Source organism: Balaenoptera physalus (assembly GCF_965194825.1).
Source record: "Balaenoptera physalus genome assembly, chromosome: 12".
Lineage (NCBI taxonomy): Eukaryota > Metazoa > Chordata > Mammalia > Artiodactyla > Balaenopteridae > Balaenoptera > Balaenoptera physalus.
Window position 1 is genome coordinate 76,721,848 of NC_138897.1, and position 19,440 is coordinate 76,741,287.

Below are 19,440 nucleotides of genomic sequence, written 5' to 3' on the forward strand. Positions count from 1 at the left end.
GTACTTATGGTGATTTTCTCTTTTTATTTATTACTATGAACAACAGTGAGGTGAATTTCTTTTATTTTTATTTTTTTCCATTCTTTTTCAAATTCTTTTCCTGTTTAGGTTATTACAGAATATTGAGCAGAGTTCCCTGTGCTATACAGTAGGTCCTTGCTGGTTATCTATTTAATTAAATTAATTAATTTAAATTCTTATCTTTATTTATTTATTTTATTTTATTTATTTTTGGCTGTGTTGGGTCTTCGTTGCTGTGTGCGGGCTTTCTCTAGTTGCGGTGAGCGGGGGCTACTCTTTGTTTCAGTGCGCGGGCTTCTCATTGAAGTGGCTTCTCTTGTGGAGCACGGGCTCTAGGTGTGTGGGCTTCAGTAGTTGTGGCACATGGGCTAAGTTGCTCCGCGACATGTGGGATCTTCCTGGACCAGGGCTTGAACCCATGCCCCTCCATTGGCAGGCGGATTCTTAACCACTGTGCCACCAGGGAAGCCCTGGTTATCTATTTTAAATATAGCAGTCAATCCCAAATTCCCAGTCTGTTCTTCTCCCCCAGCCTTCCCCCCTGGTAACCATAAGTTCATTCTCTAAGTCTGTGAGTCTGTTTCTGTTTGTAGATAAGTTCATTTGTATCTTTTTTTTTTTTTTTTTTAGATTCTGCATATAAGTGATATCATATGCTATTTGTGTTTCTTTGTCTGACTTACTTCACTTGGTATGGTAATCTCCAGGTCCATCCATGTTGCTACAAATGGCATTTTTTCATTCTTTTTTATGGCTGAGTTATATTCCATTGTATATTTATGTACCACATCTTCTTAATCCATTCATCTGTCGATGGACATTTAGGTTGCTTCCATGTCTTGGCTATTGTTTTTTTTTGTTTTTTAAAATATTTATTTATTTATTTAGGCTGCAAAGGGTCTTAGTTGCGGCATGCTGGATCTTTGTTGTGGCATGCAGGCTTCTTAGTTGGGGCATGCAGGCTTTTAGTTGCAGCATGTGGAATCTAATTCCCCAACCAGGGATCAAACCCAGGCCCCCACGTTGGGAGCATGGAGCCCTACCCACTGGACCACCCGGAAGTCCCATGTCTTGGCTGTTGTAAATAATGCTGCAATAAACATTGGGAGGTGAATTTCTCTATGTATAGTTTTGCCAGTCAGTTTTTTAAAACCTGTGAGTGGGTGAGGATGAAGGACATGTTAGTAACCTACAGAACCATGAAAAGAAATTTGGAGTGACTGACAGGCCAGAGTTCCTGAGTTACCAGTCTTCTTTTTTTTTTTTTTTTTTTTTTTATTTTATTTTATTTTTATTTATGTTTGTGTTGGGTCTTCATTTCTGTGCGAGGGCTTTCTCCAGTTGCGGCAAGTGGGGGCCACTCTTCATCGCGGTGCGCGGGCCTCTCACTATCGTGGCCCCTTCCATTGCAGAGCACAGGGTCCAGACGCGCAGGCTCAGCAATTGTGGCTCACGGGCTTAGTTGCTCCGCGGCATGTGGGATCTTCCCAGACCAGGGCTCGAACCCGTGTCCCCTGCATTGGCAGGCAGATTCTCAACCACTGCGCCACCAGGGAAGCCCTACCAGTCTTCTTGACCATGCCTATTAGCATCAGCACAATCTCACTGCCCTGCTGCTTTCTTTCTTAGTAGCTTTTTCCCTTCTTATTTTCTCTTCTCTTTTGCTCTTGTTATAACTCCCCTAGTCTGATTTCAGTTAAACTAATATATTCTGTTAAGTCCTAGGAATACCATTAGGCATTTGCTTATTTTATAACTTTTAATCTCCTGGGTATGTAAATGAGAAGTGTAGCTGCTATCTTTTACTAATCAAATATATTTTTTAGTCTGGTGAATGAAAAAAATTGAGAATGTTAATTCTCAACTCACTTATGGTATTTGAAAAGTCAGATTTTTTTACTTTCACCTCTTTAATTGGTAAGATCTAGAGTATAAAATTTTTTAGCCTCATTTCTAGTTTAAGTAGTTCTAACGTTTTGATCTGAAAAAGTTAAATATGTCTATTTTTAATCTATTTTGGTGTTATCAAATAATGAACCACACTTTTCTATGAGAAAGCAATGGCCATATGAAACGGTGATTTGGGAGTAGATACCAGCTCCAACATTGTCAGTTATGTGTCTCTGATTTTTTTTTCATTGCCCTAGGTTTTACTATGAGCAAAGAATTCTGCAGAAGGTCTTTGAAGAATGGAAAGAAGAGTGGTGGGTTTCCCATCGAGAGTGGAAACTCCGCGTTCGAGCTGACTGTCACTATAGGTAGGATTTCATGTTACGTTACTTTAATTTTACTGATACACGTTATCAGATAATTACTTGTTGGCATGTTTCTGGTCAAAAGGATAGAAGTTTTTTTTCTGGTTTTATTGAGATATAACTGACATACATTAATTATTGTATGAGTTTTAGGTGTACAGAATAAAGGTTTGACTTACATATTATGAAATGATTACCACAATAAGTTTAGTTAATGTTTATCATCTCATATAGATACAATAAAAAGAAAAGGGAAAAAAAAAAGAAAAAAATTTTCTCCTTGTAATGAGAACTTCTAGGATTTACTTACTGTCTTAACAACTTCCATATATATCATACAGCAGTAGTAACTATAGTCATCATGTTGTACATTACATCCCTAGAACTTCTTTGTCTCATAACTGGAAGTTTGTATCTTTTGACTGCCGCCCCCAACCCACCCGGCCTCTGGTAACCACAAATCTGATCTTTTTCTGAGTTTGTTTTTTTTTTTTAAGATTCCACATATAAGTGAGATCATATAGTATTTGTCTTTCTCTGTCTGACATATTTCACTTACCCTAATGCCCTCAAGGTCCATCCATGTTGTCGCAAATGGCAGGGTTTCCTCTTTTTTTTAATGTATATATTTTTACGGGGTTTCCTCATTTTTTAATGGCTGAGTAAATTCCATTGTATATAGATACCACAACTTTACCCATTCATCCACCTTTGGACACTTAGGTTGTTTCCCTGTCGTGGCTATTGTAAATAATGCTGCTGTGAACACGGTGGTGCAGATATCTTTTCAAGTTAGTGTTTTTATTTCCTTTGGATATATTCCCAGAAGTGGGATTGCTGGATTGTCTGGTAGTTCTATTTTTAATTTTTTAAAGATCCTGCATACTGTTTTCCTTGGTGGCTATACCAATTTACAATCCTACCAACAGTCCACAAGGTTCCCTTTTCTCCATATCCTCACCAGTGTGTGTTATCTCGTCTTTTTTTTTTCTTTTTTATGTCTTATTTTTTGGAGACCTAATTTCCTACTTTTCCTTTTTTTAATTGAGGTAAAATTGGTTTATAACATTATATAAATTTAGGTGCACATTATAATTCTATCTTGTCTTTTTGATGATGGCCATTTTAACAGGTGTGTGGTGATTTTGATCTCGTGATTTTGATTTATATTTTCCTAATGACTAGTAGTGCTGAGCATTTTTTCATGTACTTGTTGACCATTTGTATATCTCCTTTGGAAAAATGTCTGTTTAGGTCCTTTGCCCACTTTTAAATTGGATTATTCTTTTTTTTGCTATTGAGTTATATGAGTTCTTCATATATTTTGGATATTAATCCCTTATCAGCTATATGGGTTGCAAATATTTTTTTCCCATTTTGTAGGTTGTCTTTTTCACTTTGTTGGCTGTGTATTTTGCTGTGCATAAGCCTTTTGGTTTGCTGTAGTCCCACTTGTTTATTTTTTATTTTGTTGCTTGTGCTTTAGGTGTCATATCCAAAAAATCATTGCTAAGACTTATGTGAAGGAGCTTTTTTCCTATATTTTCTTCTAGGAATTTCATGGTTTCAGGTCTTGCATTTAAGTCTTTAATCCATTTCTGGTTAATGAGTGGTGTTAGATATGAATCTAGTTTCATTCTTTTACATGTGAATATCCAGTTTTCCCAGCACCATTTATTGAAGAGACTGTCTTTTTTCCATTGAATATTCTTGGCTCCCTTGTCAAATATTAGATGACGGTATATACTTGGGTTAATTTTGGGGCTCTCAACTCTATTCCATTAGTCTGTTTGTTTTTATGCCAGTGCCATAATATACTATAGCTTGAAAACAGGAAGTGTGATGCCTCCTGCTTTGTTCTTTCTCTGGATTGCTTTGACTATTTCGGGTCTTTTGTGGTTCCACATAAATTTTAGGATTGTTTTTTCTACTTTTGTAAACATGCCATTGGAATCTTGATAGGGATTGCATTGAATCTATAGATGGCTTTTGGTAGTACTAACATTTTAACAATATTTTTCCAATTCATGGACATGGAATACCTTTCCATTTATTTGTCTTCTTTGATTTCTTTCATCAATGTCTTGTAGTTTTCAGAGTAGAGACCTTTCACCTCCTTGGTTAAATTTATTCCTAAGCTTTTTGTTATTTTTGATGCTATTGTAAATGAGATTGATTTATTTCTTTTTCGGATAATTTGTTGTTATTGTATAGAATTGCTACTTAGTTTTTTACGTTAATTTTATATCCTATGATTTTACTGAGTTCATTGATTAGATCTAACAATTTTTTGGTTGAGTCTCTAAGAGTTTCTGTATGTAAAATCATGGCGTCTGCAAATAGAGACAGTTTTACTTCTTCCTTTCCAATTCCAATGCCTTTTCTTTCTTTTTTTTTTGTTTCCCAATTGCTCTGGCTAGGACTCCCAGTACTATGTTAAGTAGGAGTGGTGAGAGTGAGCACCCTTGTCCTGTTCCTGATCTTAGAGGAAAAGCTTTCAGCCTTTCTCCATTGAGTATGATGTTACCTGTGGGCTCATCATATGTGGCCTTTATTATATTGAGATACTGATGATCATAGGATTCTTTTCTTTCATTCTATTATGTGAGGTATCACACTGATTGAGTTTGTGGAGGTTGGACCATCCTTGCAACGAGAAGAGTTTTGGATTATTTTCTGTATTTCTTCAAATTCTTTTTAGAGTAAGCAAGATCAAAGTCCTAAATTAAGACCAAGCACACAATACTGTGTGCATGTGAGCACATATACACAGAGATACCCCTCTAATTCAAGTAATCATTATGTAATGATCATGCTAATGATTTGAATAGGTTTTTCTCACTGACTCTCACTTCTATATAATTTCTAATTCTGTGTTTTAAAATAATAAAGTTGTTTTAATTTGTATTGATTGGGAGAAAATATATGCCCAATATAGAACATTAAGAAAATAGAAATAGAAAAAACTTTAAAATTTTATTTATTTATTTTTTTAGCAATAGAGAGAAGAAACTCTTAATCTTTGACATTTGTATTCCCAAGGATAAGTGGAAGAAAAAGTAAAAATTGGGAATTACATCACATACATATTTTTATACCTTTTTTAAAGTAAAAACTTAGTATGTCTTATACATTGTGTCTTTTTCAAATGGTATTCACTCATTATAATCATGTCTTTAAGCTCTTCAGGGCAGGGTTTCTGATTTATGGATATTTCAGATATCCATAAATATAGACATCGTTGAATCGTTCTATGAAGCTGGCAGAGTATGAAATCAAGTTTTAGGAAATGGGATAGTGAAGATATGGAGGGACTGACAGTCTTTTTTTGGGGGGGGGTGGTGCTTTTTGGTTCTTTGCTGTGCGCGGCTTTCTCTAGTTGCAGCGAGGAGGGGCTACTCTTCCTTGCGGTGCACAGGCTTCTCATTGCGGTGGCTTCTCTTGTTGCGGAGCGTGGGCTTCAGTAATTGTGGCTCGCGGGCTCTAGAGCACAGGCTCAGTAGTTGTGGCGCACGGGCTTAGTTGCTCTGCGGCATGTGGGATCTTCCCGGACCAGGGCTCGAACCCGTGTCCCCTGCATTGGCAGGTGGATTCTTAACCACTGCGCCACCAGGGAAGCCCTGGGACTGACAGTCTTAATGTGCAATAATGTATGTATTGAGACAGAAAAGACAAAGGAGAACATTGACTGTGTTTTAGTGCAAAGGAGAGGTTATGTTTTACATGGTGTGGATGATTAAGATATGACTGTCATTCCAAATGCCACAGCTTTGTGGGTGCTGAAGGTGAAGTTATTCTAGGATAATTCACACCTTTCTTCCTTGGTAATAATATAAGGTGTGGAGAACGACACTCCAATTTTAGCTTAGGATATAGATTGGCTTTTATGTGTCAGAAGTGTTCCTGTTAATTTCTCCTAAGTACAGAACGGACTGGGTATGTCGGATTCGGAGTTGTTTTGTTCTAAAGAAACACCATTTGGTTTTTTGGCTCCTCAGATATTACTTGTACAACCTGATGTTCCAGACCTGGAAGACCTACATGCATCAGCAGCGGGAGATGAGGAACAGGTACCTGAGAGCCGAGGATCATGGTGAGAAAAGGAAGTACACGTCTAAAGAAAATGCCTCTGTTTATTTGTCTTTTTTTTCCTTTATTAAGATTTTATTTTTTAAGAGCAGTTTTAGGTTCACAGCCAAGTTGAGGGGAAGGTAGCAATTGCCCATACACCCCCTCCCCAACACATACATAGCCTCTCCCATTATCAGCATCCCCCATCAGTGTGGTACATTTGTTACAGCTGGTGAACTTACACTGACACATCATAATCACTCAAAGTCCATAGTTTACATTAGGGTGTATTTTCTTTGGTGAGCTGTCTATTAAGTTCTTTTGCCCATTTTTAATTGGATCGTTTGTTTTCTTGTTGAGTTTTAAGAGTTCTTTGTATATTTTGGATAATAATCCTTTGTCAGATGTGTCTTTTGCAAATATTTTCTTCCACTCTGTGGCTTGTCTTCTCATTCTCTTGACATTGTCTTTTGCAGAGCAGAAGTTTTTAATTTTAATGAAGTCCAGCTTATCAATTTTTTCTTTCATGGATGGTGCCGTTGGTGTTGTATCTAAAAAGTCATCACTATACCCAGGGTCATCTAGGTTTTCTCTTACGTTATCATCTAGAAGTTTTATAGTTTTGTGTTTTACATTTAGGTCTGTGATCCATTTTGAGTTAATTTTTATGAAGGGTGTAAGGTCTGTGTCTAGATCCTTTTTTGCATTTGGATATCGAGTTGTTCCTATACCATTTGTTAAAAAGACTATCTTTGCTCCATTGTATTGCCTTTGCTCCTTTGTCAAAGATAAGTTGACTATGTTTATGTGGGTCTGTTGCCAGGCTCTCTGCTGTGTTCCACTGATCTATTTGTCACTTCTTTTGTCAATATCACACTGTTTTGGTTACTGTAGCTTTATAGTAATTCTTCAACTCAGGTAGTGTCAGTCCTCCAGCCTTCTTTAATATTGTGTTGGGTATTCCAGGTCTTTTGCCTCCATATAAATGTTATAATCAATTTGTGATATCCACAGGATAACTTGCTAGGATTTTGGTTGGGATTGCATTGACTCTATAATCAGGTTGAGAAGAACTGACATCTTGACATATTGAGTCTTCCTATCCTGTACATGGATTCTCTCCCCATTTATTTAGTTCTTCTTTTATGTCTTTCATCACAGTTTTGTAGTTTCCTCACACAGATTTTATATATGTTTTGTTAGACTTATACCTAAATATTTCATTTTTTGAGTGCTACTGTAAATGGTGGTGTATTTTTAATTTCAAATTCCACTTGTTCATTGCTGGTATATAGGAAATCAGTTGACTTTTGTATATTAACCTTGCATCCTGCAGCCTTGCTATGAATTGCTTATTAGTTCCAGGAGTTTTTTGTCAATTCTTTTTGGCTTCTTTACATAGACAGTCATGTCATTTGCAAACAAAGACAGTTTTATTTCTTCCTTCCCAGTATATATACCTTTTATTGCTTTTGTCTTGTTGCATTAGCTAGAACTTCTGATATGATGTTGAAAAGGAGTGAGAGGGGTCATCCTTGCCTTATACTGGATTAGTGGAAAAGCTTTTGAGTTTCTCACCATTAAGTATGATACAGGCTTTCTGTAGATATTCTTTATCAAGTTGAGGAAGATCCCCACTTTTCCTAGTTTACTGAGAGCCCAGATTTACTTTTGCCATCACAAAAGCTCAGAAGCTTTTGTGAAGGATGAGTACATTGTCTCTGAGAGAGAATAACTCCAAGTCAAAGGGAAGACTTGTTCGATTCCCTTTCCTGTTTTCCAGGATGTGTGATCTCTGAGCAGGAACTCCTGTGTGATCATATCCCTATGGTTTTCTCTATATGGCATGGTTTTGGCACCTACCACTCACTTAAGCATGATTTGTGTGAACTGGCTGTTCCTGCCCTGCTGGTGCAGTGTTCCGGCTGTGTTTCTCTTGCAGCACTTGGGACTGTTGTCTGTCTTGCTGCCATGTGTCACGTTGCAGTGCTTACTTCTGATCTTCTTTGTCCAGGTTGCCCCTTAGTGATCTTGTGGCCAGTTTAGCTCTGGTCAGTGTCTGATTCCTCGAGTTGCACCCAGAAACCCATGTGGGGAGCCTAAGGGAAAAAAGGCACTAACTTTCAAAATGATAATGCAGCCTGCTGTTTCTCATAGCCATTTCACATGAATGCCCTGCAGGCACCTCAAACTCAGCAAGTCCCCAGTACAGCTTGTCCACTGCTCCCCGTTTAGACCTGCTCTTCCTACTTTTCCTAGCTAAGCAAGAAACCTTACTTACGAATGGCTTCGTTGTAACAGCATTTAGTTATCTTCTCTTAAAACATGCCTCCCTGAGGTGTCCCTTGCACTCATCTTTTCTTTGCCAATGCCTGAGATTAAGCCTCATCCGTTTCCCCAGAGTATTATAAGTACCTCTTCTTTTATCTCCTTGCATTTATTTTCTTCTTTTCATAGATAATCTCGTTTACTCTTTGCAAACATACCTTGAAGGGAAGCACCATTTTGCAGATGAGGAACTCGTGTGAGGTTACTTAGCTCAGTGACAAGGTCAGTACTCAGGCCCAGCTTATCTTACTCAGGAGCCTAAACTCTAAGCTACAGCACCAAACTAGTCCTTATTGCCCGAGATGTGCTGATTCCTGAGGTCTGAGGTGGGCCCAAAGAAGCTACATGTTAAATTCTTTTTCATATTTTGACTTGACTTGTCAACAACTATGAAATATAAAGTATAGCTCTAGTCATCCTGACCATATTTTGGAGAATGTCCTGAAAATGTTTTACATAATTTTATTTTCTCCTTTGTGTTCTAAAAAGAAAAGAAACTTATTTCGTCAGTGATGACTTTCATAATGAAAATGGAATTTACCACAAAGGGAGACCTATGGACTTTTGTGCCTCCCATATTTAGTAAATTCTCTTTCCTCCAGGAGCATTACTGGTCCTTCTTATTCTGTTTCTCAAACAGATACAAACAGATACAGATAGTATCCTTTCCTTTTGTCTTGCTTATTGTACTTTACAATTATTGTTTCAAACAGCAAATTTTATGACATGACTTCTTCTTTAACTTTATATTATGGAAATTTAAAAATATCTACAAAATGGAAAGATAGAATAATGAACTTCCGTGTACCCATCATCCAGCTTCCAATAATTACCGACTCACACTAGTCTTGTTATATCCATAACCACATTCACTTCTCTGCTTCCTGTGTTATTTCATGTGTAAATATTGCAGAATATAACTCTAAAAAAAAAGGACTTTTAAAATAAAAGATTTCTGAACAGTGCAGTACATTGATTTTCCTTTAAAAGTTTTGTAAATGTTATCACTTATATAACCATTCTTCACATCCTGCATCCTTATTAATTTTGTAGAGCTTCACAAGTTTTCCAGCAGAGGGCACTAGAAGACTGGAGGAATTTAGATATTCAAAGGAAGGATGAGTCAGAGCTTTTGAACCTTTGTCTTAACCCAGAGTGATCCATCTCCCCCAGCCCCTTTTTGAAAATCTCTTTGGTGCATCTAGATGCAAAACAAAAGATGCGACAGGCCTGGAAGTCCTGGTTGATCTACGTGGTTTTTCGTAGGACCAAACTTCGGATGCAGACCACCGCCCTGGAGTTTAGACAGCGGAGTATTTTGTGGTGAGTGTGCTCCATTGCCCTACAGATAGCAGTGTTCATTTTACCTCAGCTTTGCTTTATGCTACTGGAAAACCAGCATAAAAACCCACCTTAAAACAATGTTTTGGGGATTTCCCTGGTAGTCCAGTGGTTAAGAATCTGCCTTCCAATGCAGGGGACGTGGGTTTGATCCCTGGTTGGGGAACTAAGATCCCGCATTCCGCGGGGCAAGTAAGACCACACGCTCTGGAGCCCGCGCGCCACAACTAGACAGAAGCCCGCGCGCCGCAACTAAGACCCAATCAGCCAAATAAATAAATATTCTAAAAAACCCCAAAAAACAAAAAACAATGTTTTGAACATAATTGATACCTAATAAATATTTATTGATAACTTGTTCAACATTAAGATCAGGTTTTCACCAAATCATAAGTAACACTAATTGAGTACTTACTAGTAAACCCTGTGTTAAGTTTCTGTGTGTGTTAATTTTTTAATGTAAAGTGTCTCATTTAATCCTTACCATAAACTATAAAATAAGTACTGTTATTGCACAGATTAAGATATATGAGCTCAAGCAAGTTACTCAACCTTTCTGAGACTTACTATATAAGTTGTAATTAGCAGAACTAGGGCTCACCCACCCATCTCTCTGATGCCGAAGCTCATGCTCTTAACTGCCGTCTTGCACTGCATCTCAGCAGCATTGTCCACACATTGGAGGGTGAGTTAGTCCACTCTGAAAGCCAGGTGTGTGTAGCAGTGAGCTGCTTTATAATGGGACTGATTCCACTGTGCATTGTTCCCAGTGGTCCTCTGGTGTCCCAAATGGCAGTGTCTTCAAAGCTCAGTTCCAGAGCATGTCTGTAGTGTCTAAGGCTGGATCTGGCCTTAGGAACCATCTGTTTCCAACCCTTAACTGGCAGCTCTAGAACTGTTTCTTGGCTGTTTTTAGGGAGAGGGACTTGAGCTCAGGGTCTGAGGCCCAGCCCTCACTGCCCTTCTCTTTTCTGGCTGGCCTTGCTCTGACTGGTCGCATCTTCGATTTGCTCTCTGACAGGGTGTGGTGGAGCACGTGGAGACGGCAACTGGGACAGGTCCGCCTGGGCCGTGCCCTCCATGCCTCGGCTGTGAAGCACAGGGCCTGGAGCCTCCAGCTGCAGGTGAGTCCAGCAGACTCGGGCTTTGGTGTCCTCTGTCCACGTCGTCAGGCACTATAACCACAATGGGAGCTTGGGCAGGTGGGGTCGGACTCCCAAGCAGAAAGCTGACCATCATGCTGCTGCCTCTCTGCTGGGCCCTCCCTGCAGCTCAAGTGATGGAAGGGGGGAGTGGGAGGCAACTTGGAAGGCTGGACTCTTCAACAGACAGAGGCCGCTGGAAGGAATATGCTAGATGTGATTGCTAGTAATCTTTAGAGAGCTCCTGTTAATTGTGGAGCCAGAACGGGATTTATGAATTAATTATAAATATGTTTAAAGAAACAGCAGTATATTCTTTATTTCCTCGTTACTCTTTTCCTACAGCAAATTAGAAAACGAGGGCAGAAAAGAAACTAAGACTGAAAAGAAAACCTGGCTTTTTCATATAATTTTGCTTATTTCTTAGAGTTCCTTTTGGGAAAGCCACTAGCTTTTGGTCAGTTATAAAGGCTTAACATCTGTACCAAACGTATGCTGTGGTGAAGCTTTTTTATGGCCTTTTATAAGCTTTCTGAATTTCTGTCACTTTTTAGTGTCTCCTGGGTACTTATAGGGCTGCCAAGTCAGTCATAGAGAATAGAACAGGGAGGAGGAGAAAAAGAAGTGCGTGTTACTATATTGTAGGAGTAATAACTTCTTTTTTCCATTTATTTATTGATTTATTTTTGGCTGCATTGGGTCTTCGTTTTTGCGCACGGGCTTTCTCTAGTTGCGGCGAGCAGGGGCTACTCTTCGTTGCGGTGAGCGGGCTTCTCATTGCGGTGGCTTCTCTTGTTGCAGAGCACAGGCTCTAGGCATGCAGGCTTCAGTAGTTGTGGCACGTGGGCTCAGTAGTTGTGGCTCATGGGCTCTAGAGCTCAGGCTTGGTAGCTGTGGCACATGGGCTTAGTTGCTCTGTGACATGTGGGATCTTCCCGGACCAGGGCTCGAACCTGTGTTCCCTGCATTGGCAGGCGGATTCTTAACCACTGCACCACCAGGGAAGTCCCTGTAGGAGTAATAGCTTTTTAATCTGACAACATTTTGTATCATCCATGCAAGAATATGCAATATATGGAGATCATATGCAAACAGCATAGATTGGGGTCAGCAAACTTGCCCACGGATCAGATTTGGCCAGCTGATTGTTGTTGTAAATAAAGTTTTATTGGCATGCAGTTACACCTGTTCATTTATGTATTGTCTAAGCTGCTTTCAGGCTACAACGGTGAAGTTGAGTAGTTGCAACAGAGACCATGTGGCCTGCAAAGCCTAAAAAAATTATTATCTGACCCTTAAAGAAAAGAATATGCCGACCTCTGAACTCATAAGGTCTTCTGAAGCAGTAGCTAGGAAATAGACTTAGTTCTTGCCAGTGATAATAAAGGTAACAAGAACAGCAGGAGCAGTAATGGTATTTATTGTGGTCTTACTGTCCTAGGTGCTGGACTAAGTGCTTTACATGTGTTATCTCAATTTTCAAAATTATTATTATTTTTTTAAATAAATTTATTTATTTATATTTATTTTTGGCTGTGTTGGGTCTTCGTTTCTGTGCGAGGGCTTTCTCCAGTTGCGGCGAGTGGGGGCCACTCTTCATCACGGTGCGCGGGCCTCTCACCGTCGCGGCATCTCCTGTTGCGGAGCACAGGCTCCAGACACGCAGGCTCAGTAGTTGTGGCTCACGGGCTTAGTTGCTCCGCGGCATGTGGGCTCTTCCCAGACCAGGGCTCGAACCCGTGTCCCCTGCATTGGCAGGCAGACTCTTAGCCACTGCGCCACCAGGGAAGCCCCAAAATTATTTTTTAAATCCCGTATTAGTATAGGTTAAATAACTCGAATGAGGGTCATGCACCTAGCAAAGGTCAGAGCCAGTATTTGAACCGAGGCAGCCTGAAAAGTGCAGAGCCGTTCCTTTAACTATCATGCTGCCTTGTCCTCAGTAGACTTGTGCTCTCAGGAGGGAGAGGGAACTATGAATGTGAAAATGCCAGAAGCATAGGAACATAATGAGGCTGGTTTTCTGTCGCTGATGGACTCCAGCTATGTGAGCGCTCGTCCCTTTCAGATAGTCACTTTGAGAGCCTGTAAACTCATTCTACTGGTGCCGCTATTGCTCAGAACACTTTTAGAATTCCTTTTTTGACTGTTGCCTTCAAAGCTTGCAACAACAGATTTGAATGAATATTTTTAGTGATAGCAGGTTTTCGTGGTTTGAGGTTGGATTTAACTTAGAAGACAGCCGAGAGTCATTCAGAATCAAATCCAATGAAAAACGTGAGCAATCAAGATAACTGATACGGACCACACTATATGAGACTCTAAGGCAAATTTTATAGTGCAGATTATAAATAAAATCCTTGTCTGATAAATACCATATGATTTACCAAGAACTTAAATTCAAGTCATTTCTCTTAATCCTCACAGCATCTCTGAACTAGGCAGGGCAGACGTCATGAGATATGTGAAATTTTAAAAAATTAAATTATGTACTTCAAAATAAAAACATTAAATATAAAACATGTATTAAAAATACTAACAGATATCCAAGTACCCAACATACAGGTTTAAAAGGTGTTAGCATTTTCCATACTTGCCCCAGAATTTAATGTAATTTAATGTAATTTAATGTAATTAAATTCACAGTTCAAGCCTTCCCCTTCCTTCCTTCTGCCACCTTTCCTCCTTAGAGATAACCTGTACCCTGATACTGAAGTCCTCATTTTCTTGTGTTCTTTTGCACTTGTAAAAATGTGTGCATACATATACATAAAGAATAAATGTTCTGACTTTGTGTTGTTAGGAAACTTATGAATGGTGTCATACTGTACATTTACTTTGCAGCTTGCTTTTTTTTTTAATGCAACAGTGTGTTTTTGAGGTTTATCCATGTTGATACATAGAGATCTGTTAACTACCTATAATATGCCTTTGTACTGAATAAGGCTCAGTTTACCTGCTCAGTGCTGCTGAACTGTTGATTCCTTCTGATTACGTTTTTTACAATTACAAACAATGTGGCAGACAGCACTCTTAAACACAGATCCCTGTGCAAGAGTCTGAGTTTCTCTTGTTCCTGGAAGTGAAACTTCTTTGGGTATCATCTCGTCATCCTTATCAAGCATCACCCATTTGCTCCAGTGCTGTGCCAGTTTATGTGCTAAAATTTCGGTTCCCATTTCTTTTGGCCTCATCAGCACTTTGCATAGTCAGACTTGATCATTTTCACCAGTTTGATAGGTCTGAAGTGGTAATTCCTTGTTGCTTTAATTTACATTTCGCTGATTCCTAGTGAAGCCCAGCGTCTTTTCAGATGCTTGTTTGCCATTTGAGTTTCTGTTTTTCAGCTTGTTACTATCCCTCACTCCTTTTTTTCTGTTGGGTTATTTGGCTTTTTCTGCTCTGTGGACATTGTTGTAGATTCTGCTTACTAATCTTTTGACTATTAGGTACATTGCAAGTATTTTCTTCTAGCCCATAGCTTGTTTTTTTGCTTTGTTTATGGTGCTTTTTTTTTTCATACAAGTGTTATTATTTTCAGTGTACCTAATTCTTGTATCTTATGGTTTGGTCTTTAATCCATCTTGGGTTTAATTTTATAAATTGTGTGTAACAGGGTCTTAGTTTGTCATTTTCCTTATGGATAATTTCTGCAGCACTGTTTACTGGTTAGTTCATCCTTTATCTTTTTTATACTGACTATTAGTCCACCTCCATTATAGAGCAAGGTCCCATTTGTTCATGGGTCTATTCTGGGCTCTGTATTCCATTGGTCTATTTGTCTATCTGTGAGCCAGTACACACTGTTTTGATTATGATTTAATGAAGCAGGTAGGAAAGAACAAAGGTTCTCTAGTCAGACTGCCCAGGTGGAAATTCTGCTGCCATTACCTATTAGCTTTGTGCCTTTTTTTTTTTTTTTTTTTTTTATTTATTTATTTATTTTTGGCTGAGTTGGGTCTTCGTTTCTGTGCGAGGGCTTTCTCCAGTTGCGGCAAGCGGGGGCCACTCTTCATCGCGGTGCGCGGGCCTCTCACTAGCGCGGCCTCTCTTGTTGCGGAGCACAGGCTCCAGACGCGCAGGCTCAGTAGCTGTGGCTCACGGGCCCAGTCGCTCCGTGGCATGTGGGATCCTCCCAGACCAGGGCTCGAACCCGTGTCCCCTGCATTGGCAGGCAGAGTCTCAACCACTGCGCCACCAGGGAAGCCCCCTTGTGCCTTTTTTAATGAGTTACCTAATCTCCCTGTACCTTAGACTTCTTTTTTTTTTTAATATTGCATTTTGGTTTTTATTTTTTATTGCATTTTATTTTTAATTTTTTAATTTTATTTTTTTTATACAGCAGGTTCTCATTAGTTATCTATTTTATACATATTAGTGTATATATGTCAATCCCAGTCTCCCAATTCATCCCACCACCCCCCCCACCTTAGATTTCTTATCTGTAAGTAAGTAATAATGGTACCGACCTCATAGGATTGTTGAGGATTAAGTGTGGTGATACATGTAATATGCTTAGAGCAATGCTTTGAGTATGGAAATCCTCAGTAAATGCTAACTGTTCATTACTACTCCTGATCTTACTGTATAGCTCTTAAGTTTTCATATGTGGAAAGAGATCTTCTTTATTCTTGTTCTTTTTAAAAATTGTCTTGGCAGTTGTTCTTTACTCTTATTAATTTTAGGATCAACTCGTCAAGTTCCACAACAAAGTCTACTAGGATTTTTTATTATAGTACACTGACTTTTTACATTAGATTGGAGAATATTGTCATGTTTGTGATGTTGAGTCACCCCACCCGTGAGCTTGATGTAGCGTGAGAGGGAGAGTAGGAAAGATTAGGCCATGAGGTGACAAGGAGGCAGATGTAATAGTAAGGCTCTGCAGGCTGTGCCCACAAAGGCTTTGGCTCTTTTTCCAGGGGAGGGGGAAGCTACTGGCTTTGAGAGGAAGAGTGGTGTGATCACACCCCTGCTCTTAACAGGCTCCCTCTGGTTCATCGTGTGCTGCCTTTTGAGGAAGGAAGGGAGAGAGAGAGAGAGAGATGAGAGAGAGGGCGAGAGAGAGTGTGTGTGTGTGTGTGTTATATTTTCAAGAAGAAACAATGGAAAAATAAACCAGAAACTAAGGAAAAGTGGTTACCTATGGGGGAAGGGAGGGAACAAAATACTTCTGTGCATTTACTTTGTTACATAGGTTTAACTTTGGAACCATGTAAATATTTGATATAATTAAAAACAAAAAATTAATCAAAAAGGAAACAAACCAATCCCTAGGATTTTAGAACACACTGAAACAAACTTATATCAAGTTTGTAGCAATGACTACAAAGAGAAAAGAATTACTTTAAAATACAATATTTTGGCTGTTCATCCCAAGTGGGATGTGTTCTAAGGACACAAAGAACTAAGAGATCTAAAATTGCATTCAGTGGTCTTATTGTAAGTAGCAGGTTTGGATTGTTGTGTTGAATCTGTTACAGCTACATTGTAAGATAAAGCAAATACCTATGGCTGTGTCATTAGGAAGCATGATTTTCAGTGTAAAAGGAAAGATTACAGGTACAAAATCAGAAATTAAACAAAAGCCCTGTTATCTGAAATTGGAAATGTCAATATCAGTATGGACTCATGATTTTTTTCCCTAAAATAGTGAATTTCTAACTCTATTTACTGAAAAGACTTAAATGCTTTATTACTGGCACTGCTTCTAGCATCCCCAGTGCCCAAGTTGTGGTCTCTTCTATTTCCCACTAAAGGGAACTGAGGCTTTTTGGAGAAATGGCTGATTCCAGGTATAGAGCAGGAAATAGACATCATAAGCCTAGGAGGTAGTGTGCAGGAGTATGAGGAAATGAACAGAGGTTAATGGGGTTGTGTCAGAAGGACTCCCATAGGCTTAAGATAGAACAATTTGAGCATCGAAAAGAATAATGACTGCAGTGGATTGAAAACATATCAAATATGTAAAAATTCATGCATTCATAATGAGAAAAAAAAAGGAGTTCATTGGTCACAATTTTGGGTTGTTAGAGCATTAATTCAGTTCTTTGGAAATTAATGAAGGCCAAAGTCAAGCACTTATCCTGCCTTTCCTATACAAACTAATCTTTGAAAAACGAGAGGGTTAATGAGAGAGTAAGGCTTCTTTATAGAATTTCAGTTAATAAACGCAGGAGTATTAGAATTAGAAAATTGCCACTCCAGTGAGAAAATGGATCTAGGCAGCAATCACCCAGGGGAAAGACAACAGGGAAATATAAGGGAGGGATCATATTAATGCCATCTGAAGCCACTGAACAGTCTTGGCATTGCTAAAACTATGGCAGCCAACCACGATGTGATGTAACAGGAAGTACCCAGCAGCACTTGAGACACGTTCTTGTCTAAAATTTGAACATGATTCCCGCCACGCCTAACATGAATCTGACTATCAGTTCATGGGAAATACAGGGATCAGAGGGACAAGTTAAAGACATCTGGAGGAGACAATCGGACAAATCTAAAACGTGGGACAGTTTATAGCATACATGACCTGGTTTCTCTAACAAATTGGTAGCGTGAAGAGAAAAAAGGCAGGGAGGGAAATTGTCATATAAGATGGAGAGATTTAAGTGACATAACCACAGCAAATGAGAAAGGACAATTCTGGTTGTTGTGTTAAGAACAGACCTCAGAAAATCAAGGATAAAAGCAGGGAGGACAGTTAAGGAAGCAATTACAAAGTTCCAGGAGAGATTCTGGACAAGGATGATAGGAAGATGGTTTTGGACTCTGGGTATGTTTTGAAGGTATTGCCGACAGGATTTGCTAGTGGATAGGTAAGATGTGAAGTGTCAGAGAAAAAGTCTAAGAGGACTCCCAGGTTTTTGGCCTAAGTAATTGGAACAACGGAGTTGCTTTTTACTGAAATGGGGGTGTTGGAGGGAGAGGCAGGTTTGTGGGGAAAGATTAGGAGGAGCTCCATTCTGAGCTCCGTATCTTCAGCCTGATGGGCCTTCCAAATGTCCACGAGGGGGTGTCAGGGAGGCAGCCGGATATATGTGTGGAGTCTTGAGGATGAGTCCAGACCTGAGATGTAAAGTTGGGAGTCCTCAGCATGCAGATGACATTTAGAGCCATGAGATTAGGTGAAAGCACAAAGGGAGTGAGTGTAGCCGGTGGAACTGAGCCTGTCCGCTGAAGAGATGGGAATCAGCGGCGGGAACAGAGGAGAGGCCAAGGTATACTGGAAGCCAGGTGGAGGTGGGTGTGATGAGCTGTGTCACATGCTTCTGGCAGGCCAGGGCAGGTGAGGACTGAGATTTGGCCTTCGGATTGAGCCACATGGAGGTCATTGATGCCCTTGATAAGAGCAGTTTCAGTGAACCCGATGGGGAGAGGATTCAAGAAAACCAGTTTAGAAGAGAAATGAGAAAGGTAGAGAGCCCTTTTGAAGAGTTTGGAAGGGAAAGCACTTGGGTGTTAGCTGGGTGGCAAAGTGGTCTAGAGAGGGGTGCTTGGTGGTTGGTTTGAGGATCACTGATTTATTCCCTTCAGGAAGTATTTGTGTGACAATAATCTTTCATCCCCAACTTTTTAATTTTGACAAATACCAAATCACAGAAAAGGTGGATACTGGGTTCTCTTCACTAGTTTAACCCAGCCTTAACATATTTCCACATTTGCTTTCTCTCAAGTGTATCAGTATATTTTTTACATTTTCAGAGTTGCTTTAAAGTTGCAGACATAAGGTTTACCCTAAATACTTAAGCTCATATCTCCTAAAAATAAGGATGTTCTCCTGTATAACCACAATATCACTGTCATATCTAAGAAATGTAATGTTGATATAGTAATATCTAGAATACAGTTCGTATTGCAGCTGTATATTGTTGCTCTTTTAGTGTCAGTTGCAGGGTCCAATCAAAGGTCACCCATTGCTTTTGGTTGTCACCTCCCCTAAGGGAGCTGATTTTAAAAATCTAGCAGAGAGTGGAAACTGATGATGCAGAAGGGAGTGGGGGGAATTGCCAGAGTGATAAACTTGAGAAGGTGAGAGAAGATGGGCTGTATGCATGGCAGGGGTAACCTGTGATGGGAGAGTGGACAGTTTATCCAGAGGAACAGGAGAGAAGGCAGAGCCTGTTGGCAGGTGGGGGGCGTGTGGGAGCTTGAGAAAATTGTCTTTTGATTGCTTTTATTTTCTTGGTGAAATAGGAAAAATGGTATTCAACTGAGAGGAAGGAAAGGGGAAGAGGTGTTACAGGTTTAAAAAGGTATAAGGTATAAGAGAAGGTATC

At 39.5% G+C, this 19,440-nt stretch overlaps 1 protein-coding gene across 1 annotated transcript in view; it reads left to right on the forward strand.

Annotated features, from left to right (window-relative positions):
- Positions 1-19,440, forward strand: part of SFI1 (SFI1 centrin binding protein) — a gene marked incomplete at its 5' end in the record, with an annotated part of 72,309 nt that overhangs the window by 16,681 nt on the left and 36,188 nt on the right. The window contains 4 exon segments of the mRNA XM_082416976.1: positions 2,169-2,279; positions 6,275-6,369; positions 9,881-9,998; positions 11,038-11,140. Of these exon segments, the coding sequence (XP_082273102.1) occupies positions 2,169-2,279; positions 6,275-6,369; positions 9,881-9,998; positions 11,038-11,140 (427 nt within the window).